The 25,711-nt window shown below is 33.9% G+C and overlaps 4 protein-coding genes and 1 pseudogene across 5 annotated transcripts; 2 read left to right on the top strand and 3 right to left on the bottom strand.

The window, feature by feature from the left end:
* Window positions 1-419: 419 nt before the first annotated feature.
* On the top strand, window positions 420-6,162 carry LOC146896740 (uncharacterized). The gene is made up of 4 exons (XM_085739178.1): window positions 420-663; window positions 1,718-1,831; window positions 5,259-5,363; window positions 5,657-6,162. The coding sequence occupies exons 1-4, from the start codon at window positions 540-542 to the stop codon at window positions 5,938-5,940; spliced, it is 627 nt and encodes a 208-aa protein (XP_085595304.1). The 5' UTR covers window positions 420-539; the 3' UTR covers window positions 5,941-6,162.
* A 179-nt stretch (window positions 6,163-6,341) lies between these two features.
* On the bottom strand, window positions 6,342-7,953 carry LOC146896739 (hydroquinone glucosyltransferase pseudogene; annotated as a pseudogene). The gene has a single exon (XR_015024143.1). The product of XR_015024143.1 is annotated as a hydroquinone glucosyltransferase pseudogene (transcript).
* Window positions 7,954-10,206: 2,253 nt separating this feature from the next.
* Window positions 10,207-10,659, top strand: LOC146896738 (uncharacterized). Its single transcript, XM_085735739.1, has 2 exons — window positions 10,207-10,463; window positions 10,546-10,659. Exons 1-2 carry the CDS (start codon window positions 10,244-10,246, stop codon window positions 10,644-10,646), a joined length of 321 nt encoding a protein of 106 aa, XP_085591865.1. The 5' UTR covers window positions 10,207-10,243; the 3' UTR covers window positions 10,647-10,659.
* A 9,471-nt stretch (window positions 10,660-20,130) lies between these two features.
* On the bottom strand, window positions 20,131-21,055 carry LOC146896737 (uncharacterized). The gene is made up of 2 exons (XM_085736342.1): window positions 20,713-21,055; window positions 20,131-20,561 (listed from the first exon to the last, which is right to left on the bottom strand). The coding sequence occupies exons 1-2, from the start codon at window positions 21,053-21,055 to the stop codon at window positions 20,131-20,133; spliced, it is 774 nt and encodes a 257-aa protein (XP_085592468.1).
* Window positions 21,056-22,312: 1,257 nt separating this feature from the next.
* On the bottom strand, window positions 22,313-23,074 carry LOC146896736 (uncharacterized). The gene is made up of 2 exons (XM_085736341.1): window positions 22,931-23,074; window positions 22,313-22,777 (listed from the first exon to the last, which is right to left on the bottom strand). The coding sequence occupies exons 1-2, from the start codon at window positions 23,072-23,074 to the stop codon at window positions 22,313-22,315; spliced, it is 609 nt and encodes a 202-aa protein (XP_085592467.1).
* Window positions 23,075-25,711: the final 2,637 nt, after the last annotated feature.

Below are 25,711 nucleotides of genomic sequence, written 5' to 3'. Positions count from 1 at the left end.
ATTGCTAGGTTAGACACCTTTATCATGTTCGAACTTTCAAATTTTCAATTGTGTTGACAAGTTTCAGGTGATGATTGTCACTTTGTCGAAAACTTAAAAAAAAATATAAAATATTGTTTGAGATATTTTTTTTCTTTCTTTCTTTTAAGTTCATTGTCAATTTAACTAATCCTAGACATAAAACTCATAAAATATATAATAAACACATATATTTTCATTTTTTTTAGGGATATATTTTCATTTATTCTTTAAATAACTTTCATTTTTGAATTTTTTTAATATCAGTTCATTCAAAATTAATTTTTAATAATTAAATTTAACTCAACAAACATAAAATTGCAATTGGCCTTTCCTCAAAAAAAAAAAAAAAAAAAAATTGCAATTGGCCTAAGAGGTTTATTCACAACGACAGAGCTACCAATGGAAGTGTCCCTCCCATTCATTCCTCTTCACTGAACAAATCGAAGAAAACAACACAACCCATTTCATCATTCATCACTGAACTGAATTGTAGAAGATTTTGATTGAAGAAGAAGAAAATGGGTTCTTCTGAGAATCAAGAAAACCCAGATGAAGTAGTTAACAACACTTTTCATCATTCTTCACCTTCTTCCTCTCGTCATGATTGGAAAAATCGAATCTTTATTCCTACCCTTCTTGCAGGTCTCTCCATCTCACTCTTGTTATGCTGTTTATTCTTAATATTTCATATAAACTTGTTTCAACTTTAATGAAAAAACTTAAAGTTTAAGTCTTGTATTGGAATCTAATGACCCAGATGATTATTTCCTGAATTTTTTAGATGAAGGTAGTTTTTTTTTTTTTTTGGTCTTAGCCCTCTAAGGGAAATGACATATGAACACTGATGGGGTACACTGACACATTAACATCTGTATTGATTTAAGAAAAACACAAAATTGAATGTAATTACATGAGTTAGTGTCGGGCACTGACACATGTAGGACATTAGACACGCCTTCAATCAAAAGTGTTTGAGCTATTAAGGAAATGACACTAATAATCCAGGTTCTGCTTAGAGTTAAGTAAAGTATGACTAAGGATTGTTTCAGCCAGGATCAAACTCGGGTACTCTGGTTCAATTCGGCTTTAACTAAAGATCATATTTAGATGTAGGTAGTTTATGTCACTGTAATTGAGGTAGTGCTGAGATATCTTCAGATGTGTGAAGTGAAAGCATGAGAGTTTTAGACTGGAGTTTATTTTGATAATTTAATTGTACATAGCAATGTTGTCAAATACGGTTATGGCATAGGAGAATTTGAACAAATTGTTATTGTTCAGCGATACGCTATAGTACTATAGCATAGCGAAAACAGTGGTTATAGCGCAGTGTAGTCAGGTATTGGCCACCATGGTGCCATATGCCGGCCAGTATGTCGGATTTTTGGCTCTGTCGTGGTCCTCCAGCCACCATCGACAACACTGTTATAGTGTCACTATAGCACTATATCGTAGCGAAAATTGAATAAACTGTTATTTTCTGCAATCCACGATTGACAACACAGGTACATAGATGATGAGATTGGAACTGTCACCTCATAGATTCTCATTTGATATGGTCCTTATATATTTACAACAGCAGTTTGTATGTGTTTTTATCTTCAAGTTGAGTTTTTATGGGAACAAAGAGAGGGTTGTTTGATGTACTGGTTTTTTAAATTTTTTATTTTTAAATCTTTGTGATTCTTTGGACCAGGGGTTGCCGGTGCTGGAACTGGGTTGATATCAAAGCATCGAAAAAGTCTTGGTCTTGCTAACGTTGCTGCCAGCTATGCTGCTAATTTTGCCATCGTCACCGGTTGCTATTGCGGTAACTGCTATATCTTATCGTAACTGTATTTCATAACATTGTTAATGTGGTGCATTTTGATTCCTGTGACTGGAATGATATGCTAGTGTTTCTTAGATCTTACAATTTGTATTATGAGATAAAGACAGAACAATTTTGTCACGGATACATGTCATTATCTGTGCAGTGGTTTACCAACTCTGCATAAAGTAGAGAGTGTGCATTTGTCTTTACCATGTTTTGTTTGATTATCTTTATTATTACTAAGAGCCTTCTATCAAGAAATGAAAGGTTTTAAATTACATTGTCCTCTCCTATAGGGTGCCTAGATTGGCAAATTACAGTTACCAATAACACTATGGGATTGATTTGTTATTTGTTTATATTTTTGGTGAACCATTGGAGCATGGAAAGCGATCATTGTATCTTTCAAATGAGTTTTCTTGTTACATTATATAGATAGCACTGAAGGAAATAAAAGGAAGTATCTTTTATGAATTAGAAACAACAAACCTTTCTAATTAAAATGGTAACCTGGTGCTACAAAGCTCCATCATGTCGAGTCCAGGGAGGGTTGAATGAATCCTTACATTGCATTACAGGAGATTGATTCCACAACTCAAACCAGTGACTTCAACCGTTGTGCCAAACTCTCCTTTCAGTAGACCTGTAAAACTATTGGGGAAATGTTCTGTAGTATTCTAGGAATGAGAAAAATAAGAACTGAAAGAAACTTCCTATCTGCTGAACTTTGTTATACTCTTCACATCGATTCCCTAGATTCTTGAGTTCAAAAACATAAATTAATTCCTCCTACTTATGAAAAGTTGTCACGAAAGGAAGAAAGAATGCTAAGAAGCCTGGATAGTATGATACTGAAATGATACGACGCAAGAAAATACGGGGTTACGGAATATTTTATCAAATCAAAATATGTTAACAAATTTATTTATCTATATAGAACATAAATACTTAAGTTTGTGAAGAGACATTCACATTGCTTATTGCTTCTTAGTAGAAACATATCAGTAGTAAATATATGATGATCACAATTTACAAAAATGTACTTAAGTAAGGGATAACTTGTGCGTGTTTACAAGTTTGCAACCTTTTCACCACGTTCTAACATGAAGCTTCTACTAGTGCTAGTTTCAGAATGATGATGCATTCAAAGTCCAATTGGCCAGGGTTCCATACACACTGATAGACACATATCTTTTCCCCACATATATCAGAATATATTCTTTCTAGTTTTTACTATATGTCTAAATGTGTCACAAAAAAGCGTACAATTTTGTGTCTGTAGTTAGTATGATGTAACGAAGATGTGTCATATCCAGATGAAATTGTGTGTATATTTGGTAAGAAGTCTTGAAGATGTATCAGAGGAGTATCTGTGGAAATTTTTTAAATATGAATAAATTTTTTATTGGATACTCTCTAGGTATGTATTGGAAAATATCGGACAAGTATCGATATCAAATACTTGTCGGACATCGATGGGGGTGGGTCATAGTTAGGACAAAAGGGTGCTGTTGCCACCCCACAGTTTTCTTCTTAATAGTTATGGACTCAGGGTTCAAGAATGACAGAAATCATTTGTGTTTTCTTAGGCAAAAATGTTGAAGGTAAGGTTTGAAATCAGTTTTCTAAATTGGATGCAATACTGTTTTGGATATTCTTTGGCCAAGCTCCGGCACTTACACCGATACTTTGGCATTTTTGAAGTACCTGTGCTTCTTCATAGGAAGAATGAAATCAGTGTGCAACTCATGTAGCTCCAGTTTTTAAGTTTGCTTCTAATAATACTTTCATGCAAAGGAAGGCTATTATCTTAGAAATTCTTGGCTACAGAATGTTAATTTTATTATGTGCCATTGTGCCTCTGATAATAATTAACCTAATAACACGTTGCATGACATGTCCAGAGCATAGTAGTCAATTGCGGATTGCGGCGCGTAGCGGCCGACCCCAAAAATGCTATAGCGGGATAGCGCATAGCGCTATGACCGCTATTTGATAACTTTTTTTGACAAATTACGTAAATAATACTATAAATTATAAACAAACATATATATAATATAAAATTAAATATAACATTCAAATCTCATGACACGTTCATAAATAAACACCCAAATCTTATGAAAGCTTTTACTCATGAATCATTCATAAATCATATACAAAACACCCAAATCTTATGAAAGCTTTAAAGTCTTCAACATAGTATCGAAAGTCTTAATCAAAATTCAACATAGTAGTCAATCTCGGATAGTGGTGCGTAGAGGCCAACCTCAAAAGGGGGATAGCGGGTTAGCGTATAGTGGTATGACAAATAGTGGTCACCGATATTTGATTATTTTTTTAACAAATTACATGAATAATGTTATAAAATATAAACAAACTTACATATTTCTAAAAAAAACTTATATTTAATATAAAATTAATAATAACACTCAAATCTCTTGAGACATTCATAAAATCAAAATGCCAAAAATCAAAAGATAGAGGAACAAATAAAAAAAAACAGAGAAATCATAAAACAGAGGAAGAAAAAAGAACAGAGAAACCGTAGAACAGAGTCAATTTGGTTTTAAAAATCCCCAAAATGCCCTAAAATAAATTTAGAAATTTGAAAACCATACAAAATGTTTTAAAAATAGTGTCAATTTGAAAATTTTGAACTAAAATCAAATAGCGGCTGAAGCGGCCGCTATCTGCTCCGCTATAGCAGCTGAAGCGGCCGCTATAGCGCCGCTATCTCATACCGCACCGCTATGACAATTAGCGTAGCGGTTTGTCGCCGCTACGCTACGCGCGGCCGCTATAGCGCCGCTATCGGCCGCTATTGACTACTATGGTCCAGAGGGAGAATCCAACGATATTTTAACTGTGAAGTCCATTATTTTGATTTTTGGCAAAATGGTAGGAATAGATTGTGTGCAAATAAACGGAGTGGTTTTTCTCTGTAAAACAGAAAAGAAAGTAACATTACTTGATACTCTGGTATTCAAATTTTAGATTCTATATAATTTTGCAAGTGAGCACCTTTTTTTTTTTCTTCTTGCAATTGTAACGTTTTGGTATTTGAAAAGACTTGTTCATCTCTATTTGTTTGCTTGACGCAATAATTTTAACATATTAGATCAAGGCTCTCTCATTTGTAAAACATCTTTCAACAAATGGGGTTCCCGTAATTTTATGTTAAAATCGAGACTTTTTAGAGTATCTAAATTTGCATATGAACTGCATTTGTCAATTCCAATGATTGAAATTCAACTTGTCTGTTACAAGTATCAATACAAATACAACTTTAAAACTAATAATTTAACTTTGTGTTAGATAGCTTTTCGGCCAAATGTCTTTTCTGTATGTGGTGATGGAGTAGATGCAAATTTTTAAATCAAGGTAGTCTTTTGGATTGAACTGGAATAGTTGTCTAAATTGTTAGGGGCACGTGAATTTGTGACTGCAACGAGGAAAACAGGACCTGAAGATCTGTGGAGCTCTGCGATAGCAGGATTTGGATCTGGTGCTCTTCTGGGGCGTTTATATGGTATAGTTATTCTTTTTCTCTTTTTATTCTCTTGAGGCATACTTGTGATTCTTGTTAGTCAAACCATGGTGATGATTTACCTGTCTGTTCTTGACCGTAGCTTTTATATGTTACCATACACTTCATTTTTATATGAACTATTTGCTACAAGCTTACTCCATAATTGTATCACATATCAATGTTCACGACATGTGGTAGTAGACTGAAATAACCATGCATAATAAATAGCTGCATCTTAATTTTGTTGATTAATAGTTTCAAGTATTAAGTTGTATTAATTTATGGAATTTTAGGCGGTCAATTTGGTGCAATTCGTTATTCTGTCATTTTTGCTGTTGTCGGGACAACAGCGGATTTCACCATTCTGAAATTAAAAGATGGTTGGAGAGATTACAGTAAAACAATATATCAAGATATTGAGAATTTAAAGAAGAATGAAAATTGGTTAAGATTACCAGAATGGTTCCCAATTAAAGTACTTGACGAGGAAGAACTTGCTGCGAAGAGAGCACAGGAAGAACAGTTCCTTGCGCAGAGGGCAAGGATTCGAAGCCTAAGGGATAAAGAAGATTCTTGAGAAGATTGGGGTGAGGCAGCTTCCCATATTCTTAAGCGATTTTGTATACCCATTTTCTTATTTTTTAGTTTGTAATAAATGTCTTCAGCAGAGATTTTGGAAGAGTTAGAGATTTAAGATTTACATATTCACTTAGACTGATGATTTGTCCTTCCTTTTGTAGACATTGTCCAGTGATTACACAAGAAAATTTAAAATGATTGTTATGTTTCCTTTGCTTTATTATATTTTACGATAAGTTTTACATTCTTCGTCATCTTCCATTATGGTCTGACTTGGACTATCCGATTAGGATCCGTGCCCTTCAGCCATGGACACAGAACCAACACCAAGTTCTGACTTCAAAAGTAGAACGTATATCGCTTTAAAATGTAGTTTCACATACATCATAATCAATTTCATATCAAAATGTTATTGTACAATTTTATAATAATTATAATGAAACAAACCAACTTAATGTATCATTCTCGTACAACTCTCACATTTAGGAAGGAAAAAGTAATTAACACATTGAATAAGCTCACAGCCTCAAAAAGCCAATGAATTAAATTTCATCGTATAATGATAAGTTTTTCATTCGAGTGCCAAATAAAGAAAGCGCCATTGTAGAGGACCCATCTTCTGCTAATGCACCAGCAGCATCATCTTTAAGATCTTCAATTCTTTGTCGAATCTCACTCCGTTCTTCACCCATCATTAGATCTCTAATCACCTTAGCAATTTCATCTCTTTCAGCTATGCCATTCTCATTAAATCTTACCTTCAAACCAACTTCGAGTCCCTCTAGCAAAATAGCATTCATTCTTTGCTCGGAAAACAATGGCCAAGTTATCACTGGCACTCCGAACACAAGACTCTCAAGTGTCGAATTCCAACCGCAATGTGTTAAAAATCCACCGGTTGAAGTGTGGCTTAGGATTTGAGTCTGTGGGGCCCAAAAAGGAACAACTAACCCTTGTTCTTTGGTTCTCTCTAAGAACCCTTGTGGTAAAAACTTTAAAGGGTCGTCATGATCATTGGTAGCACTATGGTTTCCTACATTTATAGAATTACTAGGTTCTCTCAAAACCCACAAGAATTTCTGACCACTCAACTCTAACCCTAAAGCTAGTTCATTGATTTGTTGTTGAGATAAAGTGCATGCACTTCCAAAGGACACATACAAAACAGTGTTTGGTGTTTGCTTCTCCAACCATTTCAAACACACTGATCCATTTGAATCATCAATACTTTTTGAACCATTTTGTATGATTGGTCCAACCAAATAAACTAATTGGGTGCTATTGTTGTGCATTTTCTGCAAGGCTCTTGCTGTACTTGCCTCCAATTTTGAGAAACTATTCACCAAGAAACCATGAGCAAGAGACAAGTTCTTGGAATGTTGAAGAAAAACCCCATAAGCAGGACTAGATCGATCATGAAAAAATTCAGGAGGAAGATCTTGGCCACGAATAGGGATACAACCCGGAATATGAATAGGGTCAGTTTGATCTTTGTATTCACCTGAAACTTGTTCATGAAGTGTCGGTAAATGCAAGAAGAGTGAAGTTCCCATGGCAGAAAGTGGGAAGTATACAAAAGATAAGAGGTTTAAGTCTTTTGCTATTTCTAATGCCTGACTTGCAAAAGGATCAACAACCAATGCTGACACCGGTGTGCATGTTGAAGTTGAACACAGTAACCTCAACGAGTTGCGAAGAGATGGCATGGATAGAACCACCGCGAGTTCAATTTCCAAGACAACATCTTGTGGCAAGTCTTGTTTGTTAATTGGAGGGAGGAAAGTGCAGTTTATGGATGAAGGAAGAGACTCAAGTAAATTGAGGGTGGCAGGGATAGGTGCATCAATGGTGGGGAAGATGCAAGTGATATAAATGTGGTGATGGAGATGAACGAGTCTCTTGCAAAACTCAATAATAGAACTTTGGTGGCTAAATACAGGAATTGAAGTCACTACTATATGAGTTGTTTTAGCCATGGAATTGCAATTGATCGTTTGTGGCTTATGGTTTGGTCATTCAAATTATATATATATATATATATATATATATATATATATATATATATATATATATATATATATATATATATATATATATATATATATATATATATCATACTCTCGAGACAAACTATAATATTTCAGTTTATTTTAAATTCCACATGAAAATTAAGGAGTATTTTAGAATTTAATTCTAGGCTCCGATCCGTTTGGATTTTTTTAAGAGGCAAATCAAAACTTTATTGAACAAGAAAAAGTTAAATACAAAAGGCACAAGACGTGTGGATCTAGACATAGTATTTTGGTGTGGCTAACTTGTGAAAGAAACTATGAACTAAATTATACTCCCTCCGTCCCATAATATGTGACCTAGTTGACTATATCACGTATGTCAATGCACAATTTTGAACTTAAATATCTTTAATAATCTATTAGAAAAAATTATGAAAATTTGATATTTTGAAAATATTTATCGAGACGAATCCGACAACATCTCATATGCTATATTTTGTATTTATATATTAATAGAAAAATAAGGTCAAAACATATCCTTTATTATAAAAGCTAGAGTTGATTAGCTAGCATGCATGTTTGCCCTAATCACTAGCTTTTTTTTCCCTCCTAATCATGTATCTAATCTCAGCCGTTGGTTTAAATTCTATGCTAATATAATCTCAGCCGTTGATTCCAAGGCTATGTTTAAACTACTCATTTCCTCTCTCATACGGATATGTCATAATGGCCATTGAAAACGTAGTTAATGCTAATCAAATCACCATAACTCCTAACGATTACCCTTTATTATAAAAGCTAGAGTTGATTAGCCGGCATGTAATCTCGGCCGTTGATTCAAATGCTATGTTTAAACTACTCATTTCCTCTTATTATAAAAGCTAGAGTTGATTAGCTAGCATGTTTACCCTAATCACTAGCTTTTTTCCCTCCTAATCATGTATCTAATCTCAGCCGTTGGTTTAAATTCTATGCTAATCTAATCTCAGCCGTTGATTCCAAGGCTATGTTTAAACTACTCATTTCCTCTCTCATACAAATATGTCATAATGGCCATTGAAAACGTAGTTAATGCTAATTAAATCACCATAACTCCAAACGATTACCCTTTATTATAAAAGCTAGAGTTGATTAGCCGGCATGTAATCTCAGCCGTTGATTCAAATGCTATGTTTAAACTACTCATTTCCTCTCTCATACGTATATGTCATAATGGTCATTGAAAACGTAGTTAATGCTAATCAAATCACCATAACTCCTAACGATTACTATCTCATACCACTACCATCACCCACCATTATCGTCTCTTACCACTAAAGAAGATATGCGTTTTACCACTAAATTTTACCACTATAGAATACTATAGTCATTCACATTAAAAACACGCGAGTGAATGTACCTAGCTAAAATTCCTTTACAAAAAACTTTCTTAGAAAAATACATTTAATTTGCACTAATTGCTTTTATGGCTGCAATAAATAGGTGGTAATTGCTTTTAATAAGAATTACTTTTAATAGAAAAACTTTCTTCGAATAAGAATTTCTTTTAATTGCTTTTATGCGGTATGCACTAATTGCTCGCCAATTACTACCTATTGAAAGCATTTATGATCGCAATGATGATATTAACATTTTTTTTTAGACAAATATATTTAATTTTCACTAATTGCTTTTATGTCCGCAATAAATAGGAATTACTACCCATAGCATGTTTTCATCACGGTTACCTCATAGAGACATACTTGTGTCAATCATTATGCATTATTCTAGCATTATACTAATCAAAATTCATTGCTCATTATTGCTTCTCGAAATTTCAGGTATGAGAGCATTACAAATCATTTCGCAATAATTGCATTTTAAGGCTACAATGAATAATAACTGTTTTGTAAGCGAAAATAACTTGCCAATACCTGTTTAAATACCACTTAGTTGTGAGAATATATCTATTCTGTTTTGTAACCGAAAGTAACTGTTTTGAATATTAAAAATGGCCAACATTTTCACCCCCATTTCAGCCGTCAAAGGTGGGAAGAAGGATTTGAAGTTGCTTGTGCGTGTGCCCATATCCGGCTCATCCGTGATAAGGAGAATCCGAGATGACATCATCTTCATGAACATGATATTAGTTGATGAGAAGGTATTTTATATGAACCTAATGTCTTACCACATACAATAATTTAGGTTGGCACCGCGATCGGGTTTATTCGATTTATGTTAATGACATGTTATTTTTGTTTAGCGAGGACGGATCCATGCTACCTTGTTCGTAAATTCTTGGTGCCAACGATGCAAAATATGGTTGAAGAAGGAGGAACATATAAGCTTGAGAATGTCCCGGTCGGATTCAACGAGGGGAATTACAAACTCTTGCCACACAAACACAAGCTTACCATGATGGGAAATTCGAGATTTACTAAGGTGAATGCTAGCAACCTGCCTCGGAACATGTTTGAATTCATGGACTTCAAAGACATCTTGATCTCTCGGGAAGAGGATGTGGTTGCTGGTATGAAATCCTACCTTTTAGTATTATGCGAATTTGTTTTTAGCCGTTTTGGTAAATAATAATGCAAATTTTTGTGTTGTAGATGTCATTGGTCATGTAGTCGAGAAAGATAGTGTAAGAGAAACCGAGAAGAATGGAAGAAAAAGCAAAGTCATTGATCTTACACGGGAGGATTTGGAGTAAGCTATGCAATCTAGAATTAATTCATCGGTTTATTTTTATTATTACAATTTTTTCATTGATATAAAATTAAGTGATCTAAGCTATGCAATATTGAAAAGAACTTTTCTGTTTTTTGTATAATGACTTTATTTTCACGGTCAATTAAATTAGGTTATATAATGTTTCGGGCACACAAGGATCCGTTGCTCTCTTTGGGGTGAATTTGCAACCGACATTGGGAACTACTTTTCAACCCATGATAACACTAAGCCTCGTTGTGCCGATTGTACGATTTGGTAGATTGAAGAAGTATATGGGTAAATTCTTAAGTTAACTCTCATGGAAGGTTACATGTACACACCGTAATCATAACTTTACCGCTATATTAACTAATAGTTAACGAACAAACGGGTGCAATGGGCGTGGCGAACTCTTTTTCCGGCTCCAAGGTTATCATGAATGGAGATCTTCCACGAAGTTGAAGATTACATGAAGAGGTAAACAATGGATTTTACAAATCACGACAATTTTAATATAGCAGTTCACCATTTGATCTAAGGCTCTTAATGTCAATATTGCCCGTCAACGGGATGGATAATGGTCATGTTGAACTAACACAAGGTGTTAGTCGGATGACCGAGCTATGATGTTAAAATTCCTTTCAAATTCCAAAGAAGACAATTTCCAATATCTGTTTCATTTGCCATGACAATCAACAAGAGTCAAGGACAATCACTTAAAAATGTTGGTATTTATTTGCCGAGTCCTGTGTTCTCGCATGGTCGGTTGTACGTTGCAATTTCCGGGGTCACTTCAAAACAAGGTTTGAAAATACTAATCGTTGATGGAGATGGAGAGAGCAACGATACGACCTCAAATGTTGTTTATCACGAAGTCTTTCGCAATGTATCTTGATGGTTGATGTTCAAACCTTTTTGTTATGTATGCTACCATTTCATTTTGTTATGTATGATATAAAACTTCTATCGCAAATGTATGGTTACATTATTTTCATTGATTCGATTAACTTCTATGTGGTAGGATCCGTGCGGTAGCACGGGTCATTGATCTAGTTATGTGAATAGTTCACATTTTTAAATTAGGTCATTTAAAATGAGACGGAGACGATATTATAGATAAGAAATAACATTGTTTCTCTTTTAAAAAACACAGAAAACTATTTATCCTATAAAGCTTAGTTGATGTGATACATATATATAATCAATAATTGACACCTTGTAAAATAAAAATAAAAAATAATGTCTCATCTTTGGATAATATTTGTGTGGATATGACCACACTAATCCTTACGTGGATTTGTCCCTGATACATGATATACCAATTAATAAGAAAAACGCTAACAAACTATCTAAGAGCACTTGCCAAAAATCAAATATAATAAAGTTCTTGTTAACAAGTGCCATCTATTATTTAAACATTATAAAATAAAAAATTATTTTATAAAAAAGTCAAATATTTTGATTTATGATGCACTTGATTAAACATATTTTCATAAAAAATTAACATTTAAAAGCTTTAAAAAGTGTCGGGGGAACTCGTTAACGTTTTTCATATAATAATACTAATGTCTTAAAGAGTGTTGTGGTGAATTTTTTTTTTTTTGGTTTATTGTTGTGGTGAATTTTTAAAGTTTGAAAAAAAAAATGCTCTTTTCATTATAATTTTTCTTTTTGTTCCTTAACAATGCACTTGATTATGCAGAAAGCAAATCAAAATCAAAACGCCTCAATTCTACAAGTAACCAGCACGTTTGGCTTTCTCCAATTTTATTTTATGGAAAATGTTAACTTGTGCCTTCAAGGCACAAGTTAAGAAACCAAATATAAAAATATTTTGTTGGAAATTGTGCATTTAGTATTCTAGAAATTTAAAATCTTATATTTTCAAGACAAAATTTATGATTTAATTCCATTTTTAGATTCTTAAATTGTGTCCTAAGGGCATAAGTTAACACTACCCTTATTTTATTTACCACTAGTACCACAATTATTTGAGGTTGGATATTTTATGATTGTATGAATTTAATGCTAAGCTGTGTCACAGAGTTTGTCTCCACGATAATAACTTGATTTAAGTAAATTACTATACTCGTGTTGGCAAGTTATACTTTTTTATTCAATCGAAAATCAATGATCCACACAACCTGGTTGTTTTCTCTCCATATCACGTTTGCTTTTGAGATAGTCAAAGTTCTAGAATGCTGGTGTTGCCGGGAAAATAATGTACAAAAGTTAAAAATGGAAAGTGCATGACGGTGAAGTGCATACAAACGAGTTTTCTATAAGGAAGGACCAAGTCAAATAATCTCGTTAGAATTAAATTTAGGGTCCAGATTTTTTCCAAAAAAAATCTATTTTTTCCTTTAAAAAAATCACTTTTTTCATTTTTAAGTGTTTGTTTAGGATTTTTAGAAAGGAAAATGATAGATACGGTGGCAAAATTTATCAAGAAAATTTTAAGACAGTGTATTTGCTAACACCTTTCCTTAATTACACATCATTACCTCCCTTGATTTCCGCCAAATAACAAATTTAATTGGTTGAGACCTTTTCTTGATAAATTCTTGATAAAAACTCTCTAGATAAATAGCAATGCTCTTCTAGAAAAATCATTTTGTTAAAAAAATCTATTTTGACCATAAAATGGAAAACTATTAGGATTAGGATCGGGGAAAAGATCCCAAAACTCATAATGAACTATCATTCTATGAGATCATTAGAGATACATAGGATCGTGGAAATCCCTATCGAGCTCACATCTAAATCATCCCTTCTAATTAAATTAAAACTAAGCCTCTCTCATCACCATAGAAGGGAGGGTCTATGCGATTAGGGGTGTAAGTGGTTCGGACAAAACCAACGAAACCGAAAGTCCAAACCGAAAAATATCCGACCTTGTTTGGTTCGGTTTGAAACCGATCCAAACCAATCGAAACCGATCTAGTTTGGTTTGGTTCATGGTTTTTCATTTCGAGATCCGTGAAACCGATAAACCAATCCGATGATAACCACACTCCTTATTTTAATAATATTATCCTACCTCACACAAACTTATGGTTTAGGCCCAAAATTAAAGTCAAACATAAAATACTTTTTAATCCATTCACTTTATCTCATCATCATCATCATCTCATCTCAACTCTTTCATTTCTACTAAAAAATAAACCCTAGCCGTCAACCACACCAAACCCATTGTTCATCGCTACCGGTCACCGTTGAGATCGTTCATCTCTTGGTTAGTTTTATCATGTTTATGGCATTGATTTATACTCATTATATTTCATTGTTTTCCATGTTCATTTTCTATGTCATTGATTTATACATGTTCTTTTTGGAATTTTTGTGTTTGTTGATGAATGATGCATGTATGGATCATGGATAATTGAAATATTTGAGTTTGATGAAGTTGTTTTTGTAGAATGATTGATAAATGAATCTTGGATCATATGTATGAAATATTGAGTAAGGTTAGTTATAAAAAGTTATTTGAATAATAGAGAACATGAAAAAACAAAATATGAAATACGATTATACAAAGTTCTATGAAATATTTTGTGAGAATATGAATTTTTTTAATTGTATTTTTAAACAAACCGATCAGCCAAACCAATCCAAACCGAACCAAACCGATTAGTTTGGTTTGGTTTCTTTTGAAAAACAGTGAAAACCGAACCAATCCAAACCGATGAAGGTTTCATCGGTTCGGACATTTTTATGACTGAAAACCAATCCAAACCGAACCGTTACACCCCTATTACCGATATACGCATCGCAAGTACAAACACAAAGAAGATTTATATAATAAAAACGAATTAAACCATTAATTTAGCCTCTTAATTATTTAACTCACTTCAATTCAATGCTTAAACTATATTACTATAGAAAAATAGTCTTATAAAATATATAAAATTCTTGGGAAAATTACACTTACCTCCTTGAGCTTTGTGAAAATAACACTAACACCCCCTCTAGTTTTCAAACTTGCACTAACCTCCCTTAAGTTTCCTCAAATATGCAAACACCTCCCTTACTATTAACTCTGTTAGTTTTTCCATTAGTATTTTTTCATGGATGTTTATCAACGTGTTCTCTTGTTCTTTTTTTGTTGTTGAGAGAAAACGTGTTCTCTTGTTCTTGTTTGCGGGCTTTCACTCTTATGCCGATAAATTGATTTCTAATGACATCGACAAGTTAAATTTTGATTTGATTAACCTAATAAAATATAATTTTAATCAAGAAAGTAAGCATCAAAGAACTGGAATTAAAGGTTCAAATAAAGGATTAGTGATGGATTAAATTGATAATTATATCGGAGAGAGCATAATCATATAATCACATATTATTAGATTAAGAATAAGAGCAAAAGTGAGAATGAAATGGGGTTGCCAAGAATCGGTGTGAAATTAAAAAGCCATAACCTATGGTTTCTTGAATGTTTGATACGATACTCATTTGAATTTGAATTTGGTTTCTTGAATGAATGAATTCAAGTTCAACAATGGAGGCTTGCTCCCATTAACGATTAATTGAATATACTAAAAAAAGTTAACGGAAAACTTAACGGTGTTAATAGCAAGGGAGGTGTTTGTCTATTTAAGGAAAATTCAAGGGAGGTTAATGTAAGTTTCAAAACTAAAGGGGGTGTTAGTGTTTTTTTCATAGACCTCGGGGGAGGTGAATGTAATTTTCTCAAAATTCTTTAATTTAGTCCCTAAATATCTAATAATTTGTAAATTTGTCGATAAAAGTTGACTTAATTGGTAAGAGCTTGATTCACTTGCAAAATAGTGGGTTTAAGTCTTGTTGTCGATGTGAGAACCTCTTTTACGAATGATCTATAAGTACATTTATTAACGCTCGTTGAACTTTGAAGTGTGTCCCGACTCTGGTGAGTCCTTAAAGCCGAACTCATCCAAACTTTAAGCAATGAAAAAAATCATAAATTTAGTCCCTAACTGATGACTAAAATATATTTGTGTTATATAATACATTGTTTTTTTTTTCCTTATATTTAAAGGAATTGGATAATAAGGAGAAGAAAGAGTAAACAAATTGATTTTATATTGTTTACAAAATTACTACTAAGCACATAAAATTAAGGTCATCATGAGTTTAAGAAAGGACAATTTTAAATATTTGTTGCAGTACTACTTTTATATGTTATTAATAGATATTTGTAGATATCTTACAATATTTTTGTTTCTACTAATATTTTTAAAAAAAATCGTTACTTTAGTTGGCACGACACAATTTTTTAGGGAAAAAATTGTTCAATGTGCATACAATTATTAAGTTAGTGGATCCCATAGGACTTGATGAGATAATAAGAGATATCTTACAATTTATAGGGAGGACATGACCAACAAAATGTATTTGTAGGCCTAAAACGAATTTTAAATTGAGATTTTTTAAGAAACACAAAAATTAAGAACATTAAATGTGTAATTTTATTTGAGGCATGTCAAATACTAATTATATCGCTATCCCTCCTTATTAGAATTTGAACATTGATTTGTCAAGTTGTGAGAGTCTAATTCCTTCCTTTAGACTCAAACTCATTTGTGTAAGAATTTTAAAAATTTGCTGGAGTACTACTTTTATATGTTACTAGCGGAAAGACGGGCACTATCGTGCCCGTCCGTCCGCTCTTTCTACTTCTTGTTGACACATGTGATTATTTTATTATGTTTGTTTGTATAATTTTAATTAAATTTTTTAAATTTTTAAATATTATTGAAATTATTGATATATTGACTTATAAACAAAATATTGTCCGGACATATAACAAAATTATTTTTAAACTCAACATATTTTAGTTTGCCTCCATATAAAATTAAGGTAAAAAAATGATCATTTATTGTTTATTTTAATAGTAATTAGTAACATCATAACATAAATGTGTGTGTTGTGTAAAAGAAACATCATAAATAAATGTATAAATGACATGTTATGTAAAAGAAACATTGCTATGATTGCGATAAAAGAATATCTTTAAAAACTACATTTTTCGTAAAGTCTTCATCTTCTCCTACTATTTTCCCTTCTTTAATGAGAACTTTTGTTGAATTTCGAGAAACTCCTCTTGATAAAGCTACATATAATTGACCATAGCTGAAAACATGTCGTGGAAGATAGATTCGACATTGGCAATGGTCTGCCCTTGTGACTTATTTATGGTAATAACAAAACTTAGTCTAACAGAAACTGTTTTCTACTAAGCACAAAGGGAAGTCATGAATTCGCGTTTGTTTTTAATTTAATTCTCGTAAGAAAGAATGCTCTTTTCCGGCATTGCTTCGTGTTAGGTTTTCCACATCCAACATATTCTTAAATAAACCACGACATAACAAACATGTTCCATTACGCATGCCATATCTAGGGTCTATGTTTCGCAACAACATCAAAGGTGCACCTTCTTTTAACTTTAAAATATGTGGTGGGATATTTCCTAAACGAGTTGAGTTTAGGAATTTACGTTAAAATAAGTTATGAGTATTCCTTTCAACCTCGTTAAATGACAACAAATTATGTTATTCTCCTAGAAACTAATTGATAATTATGTCATTCAATTTTTGAACATCACCATTTATAGGTGTAATTATGGCTCTTTCGACATATATGAATTATGATATTACTCCTCGCATATGAATCACACACTCTTCATCCTCATATCGGATGTGTATGAACACGTGTTGCATCCGCATCCACAAATATAATTACCCTAATTATGTGATTTTCTCAAATTATCAACGTTTTGGCGTGTCGATATCTGTGTTTTATCTCGGTGTCGGTGTTCGTATCCATACCTTTTAGCGGTCCTCTCATTTTATGGCATCTCGTCGGATGGTGGTTTGAATGTAACAAAAAACAAAAGATGGTAGTTTTAAACTTTCTAGTGTTTCGTTTTTAGTTGTTGGTAACATTTTTTTTTTTTTATAAGACAAGAGTAGTGCAACGCACACTACCCAATTTCATTCAAACAAAGGAAGAAACAAACAACAAAGAACGACAGAAAAACAAACTAGCCTAGAGGCTAGAAAATCTAAAGTTGGGCATTCCCAACATGTTTCTAACAATTTCACTTCGAATGACAAGTAGGGGGATAGTTCCACCAAACAAACTCATTGCAATCTAAGCCTAGACTAGCTAAACTATCAAGACAAGAGTTTCCTTCCCTAAAAATATGGGATACCAAGAAATTCATACTTTTCGTGAGCTCTAAGCAATTAGCCCATCTGTTTCTAAGAGAACAAGGAATCATGTGAGCAGCTTTGAAGGCCATAACCGAAGCATAGAGTCGGTTTCTAGCCATATGTTCATCCAATTGTTTTGGTTTGCTATTTCAATTGCAAGCATGGCTCCATATATCTCGGCAACAAAGGCGTATTCGGTATCAAGCTTTTGAGCAAAGCAGCCCACCGTAAACCCAAAAGAGTTCCGAAAAATGCCACCACAAGCTGCTTTGAGAGGGTTCTTCAAAACAGCTCCATCTGTATTGACTTTAAGCCAACTTGAAAGGGGGATTCCATATGACTTCTTTGATGATTGAAGCTTTTGGAGGGTGAATGTTGATTTTGAGAGCTTTAAGGAAAACAAATTCCGACATATCAACTGAAGCCTTGACAGCTTTGTTACCGAGAGAGAGATGTGTTGGAGATTATGATGTTAATTGCAGATTTCCACCGATCTTCTTGTTTTGGAATCTATGTTGATTTCGACATACCAAATTGTGCCGAGAATGTTGTTCAAGCAAGAGGTAATGGCAACCTTACATTGGGGGGTCCACTTTCTATCACACGGTTTCCAAATGTCGTAGATATTATTCAAGTGGAGAGGAAAGCCGAGAATGGAGGCCAGCCAAGACCAGATATAAACCGCAAAACTACATTCGAGAGAAGAGATGCCGAGTTGATTCGGTGTGATTTAGACGGTTGTTGCGAGATGGAAACAATGTTGCAACCTTTTTCCATTAGCTTTTCATCGGTTGGCATCCTATCATGCATGATTCTCCAGAAACCAAAGATTTAGAGGGAGGAATATCAATACTCCAGATTGTTTTGGCCCATTGCGAGACTCGACCGGGGGTAGATTTATGAATGAACGCTTCCTTGAGGGATAAGTTTCTGTATTGGTCCCTTTCCAAACAAGTCCTGTCATCAAGAGGGACTTTAGGGATGGTGATGTTTTGAATTAATTGATAAAGATTGGGGAAGGCTTGTTGAACGAGAGATTGGGATGCTCCAAGATGAATTCACAATAAAGTCTTTGACGGGAGATGAAAGTAATTCGACGTGTGTTGAGGAATGTGCAAACTTTCGGCAATAGTGACACCACACCAATTGTCGGACCAAAAATCAATGTGTTCACCATTGCCCAACAACCAAGTTGAGTTATCAAGGATTGTTGTATATTTATTTTTCATGCTACTCCACAAAGATGATGACACATGATAAGCTATTGGTTTTCTTCTTTTGATAACTTTGTCTTTCGCAGAAATGGCCCAAGGCCGATTGGAATTTAACATGTCCCAAGCAAGTTTGAGATTGGTTGCTTCATTTAGCTTGATCGTAGATCTCAAGCCCAGACCCCCTTCTTCATAAGGTTTGCAAAGTTTGTGCCAGCTGTGACCAATTTTCTTTTCTCAATATTGCCACTCCATATGAAATTCCTGGTCCATTTCTCAATTTCTTTCAAAAGAGAGACGGGCCAAGAATACACAAACATACTATGAGTAAGCATAGAATGAATGAGCTGATTTGATTAGCAAAGTTCGACCGTAAATTGATAATAAAGAAGCATGCCAAGAGTTAAGCTTTGTTCGATTTTGTCTGCTATGGGTTGAAGTTGAGATGCTTTAGGTTTCCCTTTAAAGATTGGGACCCCTAAGTAATTGAATGGAAGTTGACCGAGTGTTGAAGCCAAGTAAATTGATAAGGTGAGATAATCTACCTCTTGATATGGAACACGAGAAGATAGTAGATTTAGCCGGGTTTATGTATTGACACGAGCACTCGGCATATTTTTTGAAAAGATCCTTTAGAGCCTCAACAGAAGATAATTTTCCTTTGCAAAATATCATTACATCATCGGCGTACATGATGTGGGAAGGAATATTATGAAGTCTGGAACTGTTAATCAAACCGAGTTTTCCTTGTTCCACCAATAAAGAAATGGACCTACCGAGGACATCCTCGGCAATACAAAATAAAAGAGGGAGAGGGGGTCACCCCGTCTAACCCCTCTTACGCAATGAAAGTATCCATGCCGGGAACCATTGATGGAAATTGAAAGAGTAGCGCATTCTAAAATTACCTTGATCCAATTACAGAATTTTCCATTGAAGCCAAAGGTTTTTAAGACTTTCAAAGAAAAAGGCCACTCAATAGTATTAAAAGCCTTTGCTATATCAACCTTGAAAGCTAAATTACCTCCAAAAGTTCTTTTATGAAGTTGATTGATTGCTTCGGATGCCGAGCAAATACAATCTACGATTTGTCTTCCTTGAATAAATCCTTTTTGCTCCGGAGAAATGATTGTTGGCATGATGGTAGCAACTCTATCACTAAAATCTTTGAAATTATCTTGTACTTGAAGTTGGCTAAAGCAATTGGTCTAAATTGTGTGACTTCATCAGCATTTGGAATTTTAGGGATCAAAATAAGAGTGTTGGCATTGAAATTTGGCATCATCCGGCTATTAATGAAAAAATCCAAGACAGCATTCTCCACATCTCTACTAATAATTTGCCGGTATGTTTGGAAAAAGACAGCACCAAACCCATCCGGTCCAGGGGCCCCATCATTGTTTAAAGAGAAGACAGCATTTCTAATCTCCTCTTTTGACGGTATTAAGGTAAGCATGTTGTTGATAGTGTACGTAATCAAGCATGGGATGACTTCCTCCACCGTATTGCTAACTGAAAACGAAGAAGAACAAAAAATGTTTTGAAAATGGTTAGTTATGTGTGACGCAATGAGCTCTGGATCTGTTAACAACCGTTCACCATGTCCGATGGTAGATATTTTGTTGGTTTTGGCTTTAAGTTTGGCTAGGTTATGAAAGTATACTGGTGTTTCGTCTCCTCAAGGTGCCATTTGACATTCGCTTTCTCTTTCCGAAAATTTCTTCCTTTTCCAAGGCTTTATCAAGGGTGATATGAGCTAATTTTTGTTGTTCTAAAAGGTCATCATTATGTCCTAAGGAATCTATTTGAGCTTGTATCTGGTTAAGATGGGCTTCAGCTTGAGACACCAAATCATGCACATTCCCAAAAACATCCTTATTCCAAATCTTCAATTTGTTTTTGAGAAATTTCAGCTTTTGAGATAAAACAAACATTGGACAACCAACAAATTGCTGATTCCAACAAGTGGCTATTACATTCATACAATCCTCATGCAAAGTCCACATTTTCATAAATTTGAATTGGTGGGGAGTAGTAACTTCGAGAGATTTTGGACTCCAAAATAATAGGGCAATGATCGAGTTGTGCTTGATAAGTGTAGAAACGAGATATAGAAGAACGAGATGTCTAACCGGTCTTGATTACACGAGCTCTATCTAATCTTTTCTCTGTGAGTCTTCTTCCATCTCTTTTGTTTGACCAAGTGAATTGAGAGCCTCTGGTTGGTAAGTGTATAAGATTGTCATTATCGGACCGGTTCGGGAATTCATACATAGGAGTTCTAGCGGTGAAGATGAACCTCTATACTCATGAGCTCCAATAATAGCATTGAAGTCACCTATAGAGCACCATGGTATGTGATGGTTATTTTGGATTCTAGAGAGGTCACTCCAAAGTTGTCTTCCGTGTCTATAACATGTGGAGGCATAAACGGCGAAACACCAAAGGGTTTGTGATCAAAGGCAAGGGAAAATGAAACATGTTGATCGAAGAGTCTAACACAACAGGTCTAAGGCAAGATTACATAAACACCAGAGTGTGGGGATATTATTAGGTTTAGTATTGCAAGCAAAGAGTTTAAACCCTAACCTATGAAACCAGTTATGAGGGAAACTATCATAACATAACCAGGGTTCACTAACAAAATAACATACTGGTTTATTAACTAAAATAAGTCTTTTGAGGACTATTTTTGAGGGGTTATTAGCAAGACCCCTGATGTTCCGTAAAAGATCTTCATTTAAAGGGTTTAGGGTTACTAGGTTTGGACCTAGTTGTATAGTTACTTTTTACCTGTTGGTTTTGGCTTTTTGCGCTTTCTTCTTGTTAGTCACCGGTGAAAACGAGTCTCGATGTTACTTTGTTCTTCTGCAAGAATAGATTCATCAATGATCCTTTCATTTTGCAACCTACTGTCAACTTCATTAACATCTTCGGGATGTTGATCTGCTAGGTTGGCCCATGATTCATGTAGGAAGTGCATATCATTCGTATTCTTGTTGGAGTTGATTCCTTTGAGTTGTTTGTTGATGACATGCCATCATCATCTTGAACCTGTGTAGCATCCACAAATTCGAGCCCGAATCCTCTAAATCTTCATCATCTGCATTCACATTCGTCACAAAATTCTCACCATGCCGTTGTGCCTGTTTTGTGAAGAATCTTGGTTTGCACCCGAAGAGATGTTGACCGCATCCCGGTTCTCGGCGGGCGGCTCTTGTCTTGTTTCGACATTGAGAGCAACTACTATCTCTATCGCAGCGCTACAGATCTTTCTCCTTGTAGATAACCTTCTCTTTTCCTTTGTTTCCTTCTTTAGACAAATGGACAACATGCTCCTCTTTGTCATTCCTAGTGATCATTCTACATTTGCCCTCGTTATGACCCACCATTCTACAAGTGGTGCAAGACTCGGGAATTTTCTCATAATCAAGTTCCACAAACATTGCAAAACCTTTTCTTTCTACCAAAACCTTGTACTTAAGTTCGGTGGTCAAATCAATATCAACTAACACTCTAGCAAAGTGTCCAAAAGTACGTTCAAGCATTGGTTTCCCTGTGTTACTATCGGTGCATATTGGCGTGCCGACGCCGCTTGCAATAGCAAACGTATTTTGGGCCTCCAATATTCCCGACCTAAGCCGTAAATACGCATCCGGACTTGTCTTGAGGAGTTCTTCGTGTATTAGAGTTAAATTCCTTTGACCAAGGAAACAACTTGAGTAAACCTGGGTTTAGGTTCCACGAAGCAATAGATCAAACACTACGAGCATCTTCGACCGATGAAAAGCAAAACTCATAGTAGCCCTTACCTAGAGACGTGACTCCCCGGCGCCTAAGCTCTTCCAAATTGGCTTTAACTTCTCGCGTAAGGCATGCACCGTCGGTGGGGTTGCACCCTTTGGCCAAATGATGCGTGCGTGAAGATTATTTTTGCATGCCTCTAATCCAATCTCATATTCATCATCGGGTATTGGGATTGCAAAGTCATCACCTTTTCGGCTAGGTTTGGGAAGTTGGCTCATGGGGATATCGCAAACATTATTCAATGCTTGCGCGAAGGTTTTCTGGATGATGGGTTGGGTTATTGGAGCGATCTTTGTGGGGGTGTCATCGTAAAGGCAAGACCGAGTTGTTTATGCTTTGGTTTTGGTAGTCATCGGAGGTTGTTTTGGTGTGGCGGTGGTCATGGGTTACAAGGTTGGTAACATGAGTGTAATTATCGTTTAACAATTTTGAATTGTTTAAATGGTTTTAATACTTTGATTTCACTGTATTTGGTTGGATATTTGATGAGGGCCATGGGAGCAGTTTATCAATTGTATACATGCGAATTGTTTAGCAATGCTTTTATTCCTTTAAACGGCGAGTGGAAGGAGCTTAACGGCGAGGGGATGTTATTGCTTATTTTGCCTTTATTTAATAATTAAAAAAAATCATGGTTCTCTTTATATAAAAAAAAAGCCACGCAATCATAGTTTGTATAAGCAATTATAAACCAAAGAAAAGTCAAATAATTCTTAAAATTAATCGTAAACAATTTGAATCATAATCGATATAAACCAACAAAGTCAAATATATAATCCATAAAATTAATCAACTTTGATTAGTTGTAACATGATAGAAAAAGAAAAAAACTAAACGAGGTTAATTATGAATTCGATGCGAGAGGGTTGAGAGAGGTTGAGAAAAATTAAACAATGCGGGGACGAACTATTAACCTGTGAAAACCCTACTTATTAATATTTAATATAGTGCTAACAAATCTTTTTCTAAAATATTTTGAGTCCTAATCTTTTTTTTAGAGGATTTAAAGTCCAATCGTTAACATTATTTTTTGCTCACGTTTGTTACTAATCTTTTTTAGAGGATTTAAATTCCAATCTTTAACATTATATTTTGCTCACGTTTGTTACCGATCTTTTTATCGAAGATTTAAAGTCTCTTTAACATTATTTTTTTCTCGCGTTTGTTACTAATATTTTTTTTAGAGTATTTAAAGTCCAATCTTTAACATTATTATTTTTTGCTCAGGTTTTTTACTAATATTTTTTTTAAAGGATTTAAAGTCCAATCTTTAACATTATTTTTTTGGTCACGTTTCTTTAACATTATTTTTTGCTCACGTTTGTTACTAATCTTTTTTTAGAGGATTTAAAGTCCAATCTTTACCATTATTTTTTGCTCACGTTTGTTACAATTGTTCAAAGGCTAAGGAAGAGTAACTTATATTAATAAAATAATATGAAAATACTGTTTTTTGTGGAAGTAACAAAATAATATGGAAATATTGTTTTTTGTGGAAGAGATATGAAAATACTTATAATCTTTGTCGGTTGTATTGAGGAGAACAACACAAATGTACAACATAAAATCGGCCGATAAAAAAGTAACATGAGTTTTTCTTTTGTGCTAGTTTTTTGTGAGTTTGATCTGTGGTTAATGGAGGTAAAAGAGGGTTAACGGGGACAATTAGTGACATGGATTAGTAATCCACGTGTTATTTTATAATTGGCTAACAATAAGAACAGTTCATAAGGAATTGTGCGGAAGTTTTCTCCTTAAATTAAGTTTATTCTTATCTATTTGTTACATGTGTTATTTGTATTTAAAATTAAAATTAAAAATTAAGGGTATTTTGGGAAAGAAAATTCCAACCAAAAAGTGTGCTGAAAGGGGTAGTTTTCTTTATATATAATATATAATATAGAAATATAGATCTATTTGTTACATGTGTTATTTGTATTTAAAATTAAAATTAAAAATTAAGGGTATTTTTGGAAAGAAAATTCCAACCCAAAAGTGTGCTGAAAGGGATAGTTTTCTTTATATATAGTATAGATTATTAGATGTTTTTAGATATCTTACAATATTTTTGTTTCTACTAATATTTTTTTAAAAAAATCGTTACTTTAGTTGGCACGACACAATTTTTTAGGGAAAAAATTGTTCAACGTGCACACAATTATCAAGTTAGTGGATCCCATAGGACTTGATGAGACCATAAGGGATATCTTACAATTTATAGAGAGGACATGACCAGCAAAATGTATTTATAAGCCTAAAACGAATTTTAAATTGAGATTTTTTAAGTGTGTTGATGGAGAAACACAAAAATTAAGAACATTAAATGTGTAATTTTATTTGAGGCATGTCAAATACTAATTATATCGCTATCCCTCCTTATTAGAATTCGAACATTGATTTGTCGAGGTGAGAGTCTAATTCCTTCGCTCGACACAAACTCATTAGTGTAAGAATTTTTTAAACAAAAATTTAGTTTAATTAATAATATGTTGAAAATAATATTTATTATATACATTATTTATCAATTGTTAAACCTTGAAATAGGAAAGTAATTTTGAATTCTAACACAAATGTAAATTACTTTTGCATATTTTAATTGCACACAACTTGTCTTAATATATTCACAACATCTAACATCATATTTATAGAAAATATGAAGAAAGTATTTAAGATACGTATAACTAATAAAATAGTTAATATTGGTATAAAAAATGGAACATGAACTATAAGTCTACAAGTCTCCATTTAACTACCAACCGAGCTAAGCGCAAAAATGTTTAAAGAATTTTACTTACAATAATATATTTAAAGCAAAAAAGATTCAAGTGACTAATATGAAGCCTAAAAATTTTGAG

This window comes from Medicago sativa, chromosome 8, assembly GCF_051527215.1.
Source record: "Medicago sativa cultivar Bolivia chromosome 8, Bolivia_mono, whole genome shotgun sequence".
Lineage (NCBI taxonomy): Eukaryota > Viridiplantae > Streptophyta > Magnoliopsida > Fabales > Fabaceae > Medicago > Medicago sativa.
This window is presented reverse-complemented; position numbering and strand designations above follow the sequence as displayed.